The sequence below is a fragment of the Mastigoproctus giganteus genome, chromosome 9, assembly GCF_048544385.1.
Source record: "Mastigoproctus giganteus isolate SK-2022 chromosome 9, ASM4854438v1, whole genome shotgun sequence".
Lineage (NCBI taxonomy): Eukaryota > Metazoa > Arthropoda > Arachnida > Uropygi > Thelyphonidae > Mastigoproctus > Mastigoproctus giganteus.
In genome coordinates this window covers 44,322,283-44,337,648 of record NC_143583.1, presented here as the reverse complement: position 1 = coordinate 44,337,648, position 15,366 = coordinate 44,322,283, and the positions used below count along the sequence as shown (strand labels likewise).

Below are 15,366 nucleotides of genomic sequence, written 5' to 3'. Positions count from 1 at the left end.
AGATTCGTATCAGGCCTAAGGGATATATATATATAATTATTATGATATTTATAATAATTATACATAACCAGTCCACATTTTATAGTAAATGTAAAATAATCACTCCAAGTATGCATTGCAGAAGTATATTAAATGTGTACTCAAGTATTAACTCTTCATATTTAACATAAATTAATAACATGCATACTTCGGTTAAACTTATTACCAAATTAAAGTTATAAGTAAATACTACAAGTGGACTAGGACTAGGACCTCTATCAAGAGAAGTCTACAATGAAAATATCTATCAAGAAGTTTAACAAAGTAATGCAATCTAGAAATATATTGCAAATAGCAAACTAAACTAAAATTCCAGCATTGTACTTTTATAGTATTGCTAATTCTTATTTTTAAATAACTGTTTTTTTTTTATTATTTTTGGCAGCAAAACCTACTAGAAGCGTTCAAGAAAATTCATACATAAATAAACATATTAAATAATGTCCATTTATTTGAAATGACCTTGAAACTTATATATATATATATATGTATATATATGTATGACCTCATCAAAGGTGGGGACAATACTTCTGCATAAATAAATAAGCAAAAATAAATACATTTCTTACATTAACACAATACAATGAAATGGATGTGATACAGTCATAAAGAAATGTGAGTCATGTTAACAACTTGATATAGGTACAAACTAAAATCAGCTATAATATTTTCCCAATTTTGGCTTTTCAACACAGTATTATAGCTCTTTTTGTAATAATTTTTAGAATGATTTGGAAAGAACAGTGAAGGAGGATCTTCAGAACTGAAATGGGGAAAAAATCTGTCACAAATAATTACTGCATAATCTGGTTTTAAAGAATCATTCCATCTATAAAACAAAGAATTAAGACTACCCGGAGAAACAATATAAATGGGTTCTAAATAATGTTTCTTCTCGTTTTTAATATATTTCAAAGTTTCCCTAAGTTGTGCATCATTCTTACCTGCCAAGTCATGAATGTGTATCATTTCTGGTTTGTAATATGCCAAGAAATGTCTTGGTGGCATATAGGTGTGGTAAAATACAACATTAGTTGTAACAGATGTTTCTATATTTAAAACTCTGCTGTGTAATGAGAAAAGGCATGGTAATAATCCTCCCTGATGAAAAAAGCCAAAAAATAGCAAACCAGCAAGATTACTCACTATCCATAATGAGAATGCACATTTCTTTTGATATGAATATCCAACCACACTTTGACTACATAAATATACAAGTGGAAAAAGTACTGGTATAAGAAATCTTGGTTCTTGATGTTGAAAAGCAGACAAACACAGAATTGGTAAAATAAAACTAACTACCATCATAGCATTGATATGTGAAAACTTATCATCCAATCTTCCTTTTAAAAGATTAATCATAACTTCAAAATAGTACACAAGACCCACAATTCCCAGTATCCCAAAGAGTAGGGGAACGTTCACCATTATATGCAAGACAGGTGGATGTAGTCCATGCAATTCCAAATTAGATGCATTTAGATTATACTGAATAAAATTCAACGGAGTATACACTGCACTGACTAAGATTTCTTGAATATTGTTATCACTTACAAGTTTATGTAGTGAAACATGTCTGTAGTATGCAGTATCCACCATTATCAGAAAAGAAGACACAGTTATAAAAGAAGGCAATAAAGTCATTAGTCTACAAAAAATTTCAATGAAAGAACTTAGTGAGTAGCCTATATTGCATTGAAGCCAGAATAAAACAGGTGTGACAGCAAAGAATAAGAAGGTTGGTCTGTTGAAAAATCCAATTGCTAAAAGAATTCCTATAGCAGTTTTACCTGGTAGTATTTTCATATTTTCTTTAAATAATTTGTCATTTATATCATCAATTCTTGTATTTCTGTACATAGCTTTAGCTACAATATATAACAATAAAGCAAACAGAACAGACTCTACTGAATTAGTTAAAGTCCGTGTATAAAACACTAATGTCACATAGGATGTGGCAAATACTACTAAACAATACACATGATTTTTCTTAAAAAAGTAACAAAGTTTGTATAAACACCAATCATGAACAAGAGAGAGACAAGTCATTACAATTCTGGGTAACACACAAAGTAAATATGGGTATACCTCTGACTGAAACACAATGTATTTACTTGCCATCTTCATTAACATATAGGGAATACCTGCTATAAGGTATGGAACTGTAATACTCCTGATAGGCATACTGGCATTGAACTCCCATGGATGGTATACGTCAAGATTCAAGATATCGCCTACATAGAAAAAGCATATTTTACAAATTTCATCTAAAAAAGTTTAGAATACTCTCCATTTGTAACACATCTTTTGAAATATAATAAAGCAGTGCCATGATTATTTTAGCTTCCATTAACTAGGGTATCTATTTACCAAAACAGCCAAATGAGATGGGAGAGAAAATAGGGGGCAGTACAGCACAAATCGTTAATATAAACAAAACATTGGGATAAACGTTAATCCCGACTAAAAGAAATGAAAGACTGTGTGCCATTAACAGCAATTATTCTGAAATAGTTTGTGCTGTGTAGGTAACAAATCATCACTTGCAACCAGTACTCAAACTAGAAAATAGTAAAATTTGATAAGAAACACAAGATTAAATATATGTTTTGTCAAAAGTTTACCCAATACATGCAAATGTGATACACCAGTTCTTACTGGTTTGATAACCAAATTCCAAAAATAATTATGAATGTGCTGGGAGTTTTGGGAAGTGCAGCAACTGGAACATTTTGGGTTTTAAAGATAAATAAATAAATAATAATAAAGATAATAATGGAAAAATAAACTTATTAGAACTATAAATAAACCAGTGCTTTCAGAATTTTTAAGTTTTTAAACAGTTTCCTTAAATGTTGTAAGAAAGAGTAAAATATCAAATTTATTAATTTTCTTCATCTTTTTAATGAAAACTCCAACCATGACTGGTATTAGAACCAATTCAGGGCCAACTGAGAACAGTACCCATGGAAGTATATATAGAAAAGGCATGTAGCTGAAAGTTTATAAGACAGAGAATGGAGAGACTTTGTAAGAAACAATATTCAATATGCAATTCAAATCACACAATGAATACTAAATCACATGATATTCAATGTGTGATTCAAAATAGGGCAGCCAGATTAAATGTCCTCCTTTGAATCAAATTTCAGAGAGGTGTTTGGACACCACCCTAGACATGGGAATAATATTCCATGATAAAACAAATTTGCTCTTCATGAATTAAGAAGAAAAGAATACTAAGGACAAAAAAGAAAACAGTTTTATTGATGCAAAGGAAGGAACATCTGTGATGTGCTTATGACAAGAGAGATAGGAAGTCAGGGTAATCCATAATAGAGATATGTAATCTTGCTGTAAATCTGAGTATCACTGAAGATGAGCGTAGCATCATTAGACTTTTTTGTGATGATACGAGAGGACAGAGTTTTAAAAGATTGAAGTTAATTAAGTTATCTTTGCCCAACTGGAGAACTGTTGTTGTTGGTTAGATTTGTTGGTGCATCAGCAACTTAGGCTATAATGTACTAATTACTGTCTAATATCTTCTTCCTTTATCTTACAAGTAATATGGTTTAGATAATGTGATATTTATTTCTCAATTTTAGAAAGAGAAAAATATCATCCATGTCTTTGCGATCTCTTAGAACACACTGTAATGATAACTCGTTGCATTTATGAAAATGAGAGGAGAAGGCAGTTTTCCATTCTTTTAGATATTGCGGGCATTCTATGATTATATGTTTTGCTGTTAATGAGCATAAGCAGTTACTGAATTGTGGAGGGTCATCGTTTGTTAGTAGGTAGCTATGAAGGAAAGTATGCCCGATGCATAATCTGGATAGTATGGTTTCTTCCCTTCTGCTTCATCTCAGACTGGATTTCCATTGTTTGGGTTCTCTCTTAATTTCAAGTAGCTTATTATTTCTTTGATCTCTCCACATGCATGTCCACTGTTCTTTACAAGTCTGTTTGATAATGGATTTATGATCAGTATAAGGAGTCCTGAAATTAGATGGCATCACATTTGTAGTACTTTTAGCAGCCAAATCTGCTTGCTCATTTCCTGGGATTCCAACGTGTCCAATAATTGGAGATTTACCTGGAGTTCAACATTTAAGGAATTGGTGGTGAATATTCAAGAAGATGAAGCTGTTTGTGCAGTCATATTTCTCAAATTAGAAGGTGGAATGTTGTGTGCCATCATCTGCAAAACTATGGATAAGATTTCCAGTCAGTGGTAGAAGGTCATTAATATACAAAAGGAAAATAGTAGTTAAAAGAACTAAATCTTTGGAACCACCAACATCAGTGGAAAAGTCAGAAGGTCAAGAGCAAGCAGTGGGCTGTCAGAGAGAAAACTCGATACCCAACTGCAAAACTAGTTGGCAATCCATAAAATGGGGGAACTTGTTTACAGGATGTTCATGTGAAACTTGATCAAAGGCCTTAGAAATATCAAGTGCAACTACTTGAATTTCACCAGATTTTATCAATAAATATGTCCAAAGATGAGTAACATAAGCCAAAATATCATCAATAAACCAAAACCAATGAAATCCATATTGATGATTAATTGGATGGAAGGTGTTGAGACAGTTTAAGAGTTGATAAATTCCTACGTTACTTGGGAACGATTAGAGGTAAGTGCAATGGAATGATATCTGAAAGGGAGGAATTTATTACCCTTTTTTTTTAGGAACTAGCTGGAGATATGAGCAAATTTCCAAGCAGAAGGAAAAACACCAGTGGAATAAGAAAATTTAAAAAGTAGTAGTAGTAGTGGCATGTGATGCAAGAAAGCAAGTGTATGAGCTTATGCAGCATCAGCCAAAAAAAAAATCACAGGTGACACAGAACAGGAGCATGCTCAAAAGCACAGGTTTCAAGAACAAGTGGAAAATGCCACAAAGACCTGGAGCTTTCTTGGCATCAATCTTGTTCAGAATTCTAATATCTTTTTCTGTCAGAAGACCACGGGGGGGGCCTTGAATGTAGTGTACTGGGTATGATGGAAGATGGTTTACCAACATTATCATACTAGGGTTAGAAGAAAAGTAGGATGCATACAAGTTGGCTCCATAGTTAGCTAAGGATGCAATAGAACTACAGTATAAGATTGTAACAGAGGTAGGAGGACAGAAGTTGCAACCAACAGCTTTGGCAAGAAACCAGAATTCTGAATTACATCTGGGACAAGAAGCAAGATTTCTATTCTGTGCCTGTTCAAAACCAAGTTTGGACTGATTAATAACTGTTTTACAATTGTGATGGGCTTTACTATTGGCAGAAAATGAAGCTGAAGATTTTGATACAAGGCAATTGCAATTGCTAAATTATTATCCTGAATAGCCTTAGCAAACTTATTGGATTAGATTTTAGGGTGAGAGTAGAATAAAGGATTTTATCCCTGCAAGTATAATTTCACTGATGAAATCTCAGAAAATAGTTAGGATTGGATGATTTAAAATAATAATCCAACCAAGGAAAAGAGGAATAAAAATCATGCATATCATTTCCTTTCATATTCTTGTAATGTCAAATGATGCTGAGAATAACTATGAGAGAAAGGCTCCACCGGAGACAAGACTATCCTAAATTGTGATGAGGAACCTAGAGGACCACTAACATTGACCATGTACTTTGAAGGGTTATTAGTGAGAAAAGCTTGAGAGAGAGAATCTTGATTACCCTTCACAGCCATAAGTTTACAGCCTCCCAGATCCAGGATACTCGAACAATTATTTACAAAATGAAAAAGGTAACTATACAAATTAAAATATATTTCAATACAAAGGAGAGAACTCCTCACAAGAGTTAGGTCTGATTGAGCTGGCTTAACATTAAGATAAGAGCACCAGCTCAATCAGATGGAAGCAGATGCAAAGGTACAGATGAGTCACTGCTGATTAGTCCTGCTAGTCATAATTTTTCTCCGGTATGTCCAGTCGATGATGAATTTGTTCAGGTTGGCATCAAGTGCCTGAGTTTGCTTGAGGGAGGAACCTGTCCGAGAGATGGAGTCATGCTGAACACAGGCAGAGCTCAGGATTGGCCCCCAAAGGGCAGCAGGGGGAAATCCTCCAGCTACAGGTATCCCAGAATGAAGGTGTTGCAATTATGCCTGTTATCATCTTGACTGTTGCTAAGAGGTGTTGGTCATCGATTAAGGAAGCTGTGGAATCCCAAGAGAGTCAGCAAGCTGCGTGGTGCGAAGCAGAGCTGGAAGGCTATGCTTCACGTTGGTCCACTTTAGGAGCCAGAATTCTGAGGCAAAGAGTCGTTTCTTTATTGACAGTGCTGCTGAGGACCAAATTTCAGCAGCATAAAGTAAAGGTGGAAAGATAACTGTCCTTATGTACTTCACGGTTGTCTTTTATCGGTGATAGGTAGGAGATGTTGTTTTGCTATCCACCGGAGTCTTGAAGCACATGTGAGGAGCACGTCTAAGTGGGCATTAAATCGAAGTTTGGAGTTGAACACGAAGACTAGAACACAATGGCTGGGCACAATTGGGATGAGGGTATTGCTGACTGAAGGCTGGAGAGATGAAGGAGTTTGCTTCATTAATTTCCATTTTTACCAGATCTAGGTCTTGACTGGGGATGATGGGAGAATCTTGATATCATCCATATAGCTCAGTAGATACCGAGTATGTGTAACCAGTGGGGAGATGATAGATGAAAACAGAAGGTCCAAAACAACACCTCCTTGTGGGACTCCTGCAGCAATGGATCTTGCAAGGGTGCGATCTCTTGTATGAAGCTTTACAACTCTGTCAAGCAGAAGAGAGGAGGGAAAGCATAGTATGTTCCCTGTGATCTGGAGGCGGCATTCCAGGAGAGTAAGAAGTTGGTTTACTTGGACAGCATCAAATGCGGCCTCAATGTCTAAGTAAGTAACAGCTAGTTCTTGCCTTTTCTCAAATTCTAACAAGATAGTAATCGTGGTGGCTAGCAGATTGGTGATCACTGATCTGTTTGGAAGGGAGTAGTGAATTTCGGCTGGATTGCTGGGCAAGATCTGCTTGGTGAGGATGGAGAGTAAGGCCTCCAGAAGCTTCAGCAGGCTGGAGGAGTTGAGAGATGGGTCGGTAGTGTTTAAGTTGCAATGGCGACTGAACTTTAGGTAAAGGTTTGATGAGATAGTTTTTCCATTGACTGCTGTGGGAAAATCTGGTTCAAGAGTAACTGCTTGAAGATAATTATAAGTGGCCTGAATAATGTACGGACTTAGGCATTGAAGCATGAATTGAGGAACTCCATCATCACCGGCAGTTGACAAGGCTGGTAGAGAATTGATGGCAATGACCAGATTGTGATAAGTAAACGAACAAGATGTGTAAGATAATTAGCAATTTTAAAAGTTTCAGCATCTTCACCAACTGGGTCAGTGTAACCACAAAATTGCAGCCAGCTAGAGTTAGGAGTATTAAAAACACAGAGGGAAAATTACTTCACTATTAGTGAAAGTTAGACGGTGAAAGTAGTTTCAAAGAAAAGAAAGTCAAAAGGTTCCAACTAATTAGCAGAGTTAGAAGAACAATACATAAGCCTGCTATACAAATTAGAGCAGTGTAGCATTAAGGGCAAGTTACTGCTGTGGATAAAGGGATGGTTAATGGTAGAAGGCAGAGGGTTGTTTCATGGACACTACTGTTCTTGGAAGGATGTTATTAACAGAGTTCACACAGGATTCGGTGCTGGGCCAATTGTTGTTTTCTATATTTATTAATGATATTGATGAAGGCACATCATGCTTAATGTCTTTATTCGGACCAATAGTTTGTGATTTCAGATCTTTAACTTGGGGACTTCACTAACTTGTGTTTTTTTTTTTTTTTTTTCCAAAAGTTATTTTGGAACATTCAACTGAATCTGGACATGAGTTGGTGTCACTCACTGGTGACTGCTTGTTGGATTTTTAAAATTTGGTAATTTTGTAAAGTGCTTCTATCGCTTTTCTGAGCATTTCTAATCTCTTTTTTAAAACAGACTTATCACAGGGTGCCACTGTTCTACCAGTCTAGTCTAGTTAAACATTTGTCCATCCAATAACTTGTCTAATCCATTCTTAAATTTAATCAGTCTACTTACTTCCACATAAAATAGCAGTTCATTCCAACAATCAACTACTCCCTGGCTGAAAGCAAATTTCCATACATCTATCCTCGCACCTTAAATTTAAATTCTTTTCAATTTAAATTTATATCCCCTTATGAAAGAATGAGGATTCCATCAGCATTTAATTCACTCAATCCATTTAAAGCCTTAAACATTTCAATCAAGTCTCCTCACGGGTGCTTAATTTTTTTCAGATATTGCAATTAACTGAAGTCAAGGCTTTCCTGGCAAGAGTATCCTTTTGTGCCTTTGATTAATCTTGTCTCTTTGTTTCTCTCATTCCAAGAGATCTACATCATAAATCAAGGCTTTGAGACTTATATGCAGTATTCAAGATGTGGCCTAATTACTATCTTAAACGATGAGATAATCACCTCTTTGTCCCTGCTAGCAAAATTCCCAATGTCAGCAAAAAAAGCCCATGATCTGTCCTAGAAGTCTGTCTGCACAACTCAAGAGAACTTCATGTCAGATTATACAATTACTCCTATGTGATTTGTGTTCTTCACTACCTCATGTGTGCTACTAATCAATTAGTATGTTGTTAACCTGTGATTATTGCTACCAATGTTAAACCTCAATTGCCACTTATCAGCCCATCAACCTGAGTTTTCTAGGTCTTGTTGCAGTAGTGTACCCAGTCCCTCTCAATTAATGCATTAAGAACCTGCAGATAAAAGAACCAAGAGGTGGCAGTGATCACAGTGCACTGATGTAAGATTTACTTAAGGATGTAACTACCATCCAGGGTAAAGGGAAGGGGTTCTGCTTTCTTTTTTTTTTTTTTTAGGAGCATTAGCAACTAAGGCCATACTGCTCCGAGGATATGCGGTGGTCATTTCCTGACCTTTCCGCATCCTCCGTATTTGGTGGTCACGGGCTCAAACCCGGGTCTAATCAAGAAGTGTGTGCGCTACATACTGCTGCTCCTGCCCACCTGGTTATAGAGGTGCCCTGCTTTCATAAAGGTGACTATAACGATCTCAGACAATTTTCAAATTCTATGCAGTGGGACCAACTGATGATATTACCATCAGCAAATTCTAAATGGGAAGCATTCAAGGAAATACGCATAGAAGCTACTAGGCTTTCACGCCAACTAAGAAATACTGTTCCTGGATTAGACCTAAATGGATGTCAGATGAACTAATAAGAGAAGAAAACTGCACGGGATGCATACAAATAATCAGGCGACTCAGAAGCAAATAGCAGATATAAACTAGTCTGTAATCAAGTCACAAGGGAGGTTAGGCAAGCTAAGGCAGATTTTAGCATTAGTAGAGGCAAATGATGCAAGGAAGCAAGCTTATACAACATCAGCAAATAAAAAAAATAAAAAAGTAAAAAAACACCCCATTTCACTCATCCATTCACACCAAAAGTTTGTTCAGTTGTTCCTTGAATTAATTTAAGCTATGGAAGTTTGTTCCAGCACTTAACCACCCACTGATTAAAGGAAAATTTCTGCACATCTATTATTCTATAACTGTCTTTCCACAATTTGAATTTATGCCCCCTCAGATGCATATGCACAGGTTGGAGAATGGCGACTCATGCTGAATAAAACTGCTGCTCTTTTGAGTTAAAAAAACAAGCAGAATTTCGCCCAATTTTATACAATACATTACACAAATAAAAATAATTTATTATTTAAATGTTTTTAACATTTATTGGACATGCTGTTTTTGGACACTTACTTTCTTACATGTAGTAATAAGGAAGTACTGTAATCATGAAAATTCTCCACATCGGGATTTTCATGGAAACATCCATTTTCTGTGTCCCCAAATCCATATTGACCATTTTCATCATGCCATCTGTGCGTTTGTTTGTCAGAATTGTAACCGATTTAATTTTAGCTGGATAGCAGTAGTAGCACACATGCATATCCGGATTTGTTCAGCACACAGGTGCTATTTCTTTGTGCCAGGTTGCATGAACTGGTTGTGTATAATTTCATATTTACCATATTTACAGTGCTATTTAGTAGTTTTACTCTTGTTTTATGCACATATTTGTATCAGAGTATTTTAAATTTGTGATATAACCCTTGAAATTACCATGCGTTCAAGAAAGAGAAAAATCACTGATGTAAACAGAGGCTTCAATAAAATGTGGACTAAGAAATTTGCATTTATAGAAAGTAATGGGACTCCTCAATGCTTAATTTGTCATTTACGATTGAGATCAATAAAATAAGCAATAATGAGTGACATTTTCAAGGAAAACATTTCGGTCACTGAAAAGTATCCTGTGGTGTCAGTAGAAAAAAGCTGTTGAAGAATTACAAAAGAAAACACTACTTCAGCAAAGTTGTTTTTCAAATTGGTGAAGCCTTCAAGTACAAAAGAAGCAAGTTTTTTTATTACCTTTGGAAATCACAAAAGTGGGAATACCTTTCACAGATTAAAAAGTAAAGTAAAGTGCAGCCATTATCAACCCACTGCAGGATGGAAGCCTCCTCAACAATTCATGCTGAGGGAAATGGACCATAATCTGCCACGCTGGTCCAGTGCGGGTTGGCAGATCGACCGTATTCAGCAGTCAGGGGCTTGAACCCCGGTCTACTCAAAGAGCGTGTGCTACTGCACTCCCGCTCCTGCCCACTCGGCTACGGAGGCCGTTTTTCACAGATTAAAAAACCTAAATGGATGTCAGATGAACTAATGAGGCTCGTGGCAGAGAAGAAAAATGTGTGGGATGCATATAAATTATCAGGTGGCACAGAAACCTAGGGCAGATGGTGAATTTCTAAAAAACAATAATTATAATGCTTCTAAAATTCTCTATAAAGATTTTAAAAATAAGGATATCTTAAAAAAATTAGACTTACCTCACTCAACTAGAATTGTGAAAGGACAAATCACAACTATTTCTGCAGAAGTATCAAATATGAAAATTGTTGATTTTATTTCTGCTGAATTTATATCCCTTGCAATTGAGGAATCAACTGATATTATTGACAGAGCACAGTGTTGCATGATGGATAAATGTATAACACCTTCCGGTATTCAAGAGGAACTTATTGAATTATTAGCACTTAAAGGAGATATTACAGGTGAAGATATTTCAGAAACTCTCTAAAATACTAAAACTAAACGAGTATTTTGCATCTACCTTCACAGATGAGGAGTTATTCAGGATGGGAAATGCCAGAGGTTAAGTAAACTCTGACAGTGAGCTAGATGATTCTGTAATAACTGAGAGGAAAGTGGAGGAGAAATTGTTAAGGATAAACATAAAAAAGGCACCCGGAGTGGATGGGATCTATCCAGTTATATTAAAGGAGGCAGCAAAGGAAGTAAGCAAACCCTTAGCCATAATTATGAGAGCTTCTTTGGACTCAGGGGAGGTACCCATAGACTGGAGTTGTGCAAATGTGACCCCAATTCACAAAGGAGGATCAAAGGCTGACACAAGTAATTATAGACCTGTGAGTTTAACTTCTGTTCCAGGAAAATTAATGGAGGCACTGGTTAAAGACCCACTGCAGTATCATCTAGACAAGACTTCAGTTATAGCTTGGACACAGCATGGTTTTGTTAAGGGAAAGTCTTGCCTGACCAACTTGATTGGATACTATGATGCAGTCACAAAATAACTGGATGCAGGGAATAACTTTGATATAATATATTTGGATCTTAAAAAGGCTTCTGATACTGTTGCACATGGAAGACTGCTGCACAAATTGGAGCACTGTGGCATTGGTGGCAAATTGTTGCTATGGATAAAGGGATGGTTGAGGGGGAGAAGACAGAGAGTGGTAATCAATGGACACTGCTCATTGGGGACTAATGTTATTAGTGGAATCCCTCAGGGTTCAGTGTTGGGTCCATTGTTGTTTTCTGTATTTATAAATGATATTGATGATGGTATATCAAGCTTAATGTCCAAGCTTGCAGACGATACAAAGGTTGGCAGGGTTGTTAAGGACACTACTGACACTATGCTGCTGCAACAGGATCTGGAAAGTTTGAGCAGATGGGCTGAGAGGTGGCAAATGAAGTTTAACATTGACAAATGTAAAGTACTACATATGGGAAACAGTAACCCCACAGCAACGTATCAACTCTGTGGTGCTACAATGACAGTGGTAGAGAATGAAAAGGACCTGGGCGTAATTGTGCAGGCAGATATGAAGTTTTCTGAGCAGTGCAGATGGGCTGCAAGAGTAGCTCATGGTGCCTTGTCAATGATATACAGGAATTTTTCTAGCAGGGATAAGGAGGTGATTATTCCCTTGTATAAGGCAATGGTCAGGTCACACCTTGAGTACGTATACAGGTCTGGAGGCCTAATTTCAAGAAGGATGTAGAGCTACTGGAACAAGTACAGAGAAGGGCAACAAGATTAGTGAATGGAACAAAGGGTTGCTCTTACAAAGAAAGGCTTAAGTTTTGCAAATTACAGTGTCTGGAGACTAGGCACCGGCGAGATGGTCTGATAGAGGTGTATAAAGCCTTGAATGGTTTGAGCATGCCCAATGCTGATGGGATTCTTCCACTTGCTCAGAATAATCACCTGAGAGGGCATAAATTCAAATTGAGGAAAGACAGATGTAGGATAGATATGTGCAGAAATTTGCCTTTAGCCAGTAGGTAGGTGGTTGGTGGAACAGACTTCCATCCCTTGTTGTGGAAGTTGATAGTCTAAATAAATTTAAGGCTCAGCTGGACAGGTATTTCGAATGAACGGAGGGGTAAAATGGGGGTGTTTTTTTTTTTTTTTGGCTGATGCTGCATAAGCTTGCTTTCTTGCATCATATGCTTCTACTAATGCTAATGCTAATGTTTAAAGATTAAAAATAGAACTATTGATCATATAGTATTCATTGCAACAGACAGAGCACCAATTATAATTGCAAAAAAAAAGGCTTTGTTTAATTATTCTCAAGTCATGTTTTTCATGAAATTATTTCATTTCATTCTATTATGCATCAAGAAACTTTAGTTGCAAAATCTTTAGGAATATTATCACAGCTGAAAAAAGTAATGGGTGTCAATGTACCAGTAATCAATTTGATCCAATCTAAAGGTGTTATATGGCAAACTGTTTGCTTCACTTTTAGAAGAACTGGGTAGTGAATATAAAGATTTAGTTACATTTATATTTTTACAACAGCTGTCAAGAGGAAAAGTGTTAAAATGGCTCTCCGAGTATTTTTATTTTATTATTTTTTTTAATGAAAACCCCAAACATGAGAGATATTAGAACCTATAGAACTTAGTACTGTGCTTGGGTTGGAGGCTGAGAAAACGAAAGAAGATATTTGATGACATTAGACTTGAACTTCTGTAGATTGTAATTTTCGGGAAATAAGAATGAAGGAAGGTTGTTCCAGAAAATGGCAGTTGAATGAACAAACGAGGAAGATGAAAAGTTGGTTCTGTGAGTTTGAAATTGGACAGTAAATGGATATTGGCTGGTGGCGGCACGTGTTTGGACTGTTTTGAAAGAGTAAGAGAGAGAGCGGGAATTGTAGAAGTCAATTCAGAAGGACAGTGCCCAAGGAATTATCTGTAGAAAAGGCATGCAACAGAAAGAGAACATCTATGAGACAGAAAACTAGTCTGTGGAGAGATTGTTCGAAATGAGTCATTAATTAATCTAACTGCCCGCTTCTGAATGGAATCTAGAAGCCAACCCTGAGAGAGGTTTTGGGGGCACTGCCCCAGATATGGGAACAATATTCCAAGGCAGGGCAGATTTGCAATTTGTACAGAGTGAACAAACCCCAGGAGCTCACATCTGGTGAGTTGGGCTTGGCACACCCAGGGTCTTGAGCCGGATATCATCATTCTTCTCTTTCTTGGTGGTTCCCTTCTACTTCTCTCTCTCTCTCTTTCAGGGTAACTCAGACATTTTTTTTTTTGGCTGGTGCACCATATAGGTAATAATAATAATAATAATAATAAAAAAAAACAGTTTGGAAGAAAAGTAATGCCGAGAGCGATAGAGAAAACCAAGTTTTTTTGATGCAGAGGAAGCAATATTTGTAATGTGCTTGTGCCAAGAGAGATTAGAAGTCAGGGTAATCCCAAAAAGAGATATATCATCTTGCCTAGAAATCAGTGTCACCAAATATAAGCACAGGAGCAGAAGAATCCTTTTTGTGAGATGAGTTTTAGAAGGACTGAAATCAACTAAGTTGTCTTTGCGCCACTGGAGAATTACCTGGAGATCGGCATTTAATGATGATTGAAATTAATATACCAAGTAATTAATTTCACCCAAGTGTTATACAGCAAACTGTTTGCCTAACTTTTAGAACTGGTTAGTGAATATAAATATTTAGTAATGTTTACATGCAACTTCAAAAGTCACACTAATGAATTTTATTTCATAATATTAATTGAATATGCCTATTAAAATAAATTGTTATCAAATATGTTGTTCCTCACACTAATGAATTTTATTTTTGCAAAACGGATTTATTGTATTTACTTGAATATGCCTATTAAAATGAAAAATTATTAAAAATGTTCTTTTATTTATTATACCTATTAAAACAAAATAACTGTACAGATATCAGACATCTTTTCAAATGTCATAACTATAGAATTAGTGTTTATATCAACACTGAAATAATAAAATATCTTATTTTAAGTTTCAATGTTTTAAAAATTTTACAGGCCCCTGGACAGCTTGAACTATAGTTGCAGCTATTCAAATTTTACTCTTTATAGGTTTTTTTGTTGATTTGATCCTTCAAAAAAGGTTCCCGACCACTGGGGTAAAGCCTCTTCTGCTGCTTATGTAATTGAATAGATATAGTAAGTCCTAGGTTCCTTATTTACTTTTAGCTTTGCATTTTCTCCACTTTCCATTTAGTTATCACAAAAACATTTAATTCCCAGTTAGAATTTGGCATCCTTCTGGTATCTCCACCATAAAATTTTCATTGCATTTCTTCCAGAATTAGCAGACACAAAAAAGTCTTTGCTACTTTTTTTCACATCTTTAATATAAAAACTTCTTGAAATGTGCCTTACTTTGCCTAATTCCGATAACATTATTATTAGCAAGGACACATGATGCAAGAAAGCAAGCATATATAACATCAGCCAAAAAAAAAACCAAAAAAAATAAATAAAACGCACCCTTCTCATTTCACCCATCCACTCGGTCCAAATGTTTGTATAGTTCTGATGGACGTTTGTTCCAGCAATCAACCAACCACTGGCTAAAGTCAAACTTCAGCACA

General features: G+C 36.0%; 1 protein-coding gene across 1 annotated transcript in view; it reads right to left on the bottom strand.

The window, feature by feature from the left end:
• Nucleotides 1-611: 611 nt before the first annotated feature.
• PIG-Z (phosphatidylinositol glycan anchor biosynthesis class Z) overlaps nt 612-15,366 on the bottom strand; it is a 28,526-nt gene continuing 13,771 nt past the window's right edge. The window contains exon 3 of the mRNA XM_090381463.1: nt 612-2,273. Coding sequence (XP_090237589.1) covers nt 643-2,273 — 1,631 coding nt within the window. The 3' untranslated portion in view covers nt 612-642. The remainder of the gene's footprint in view (nt 2,274-15,366) is intronic.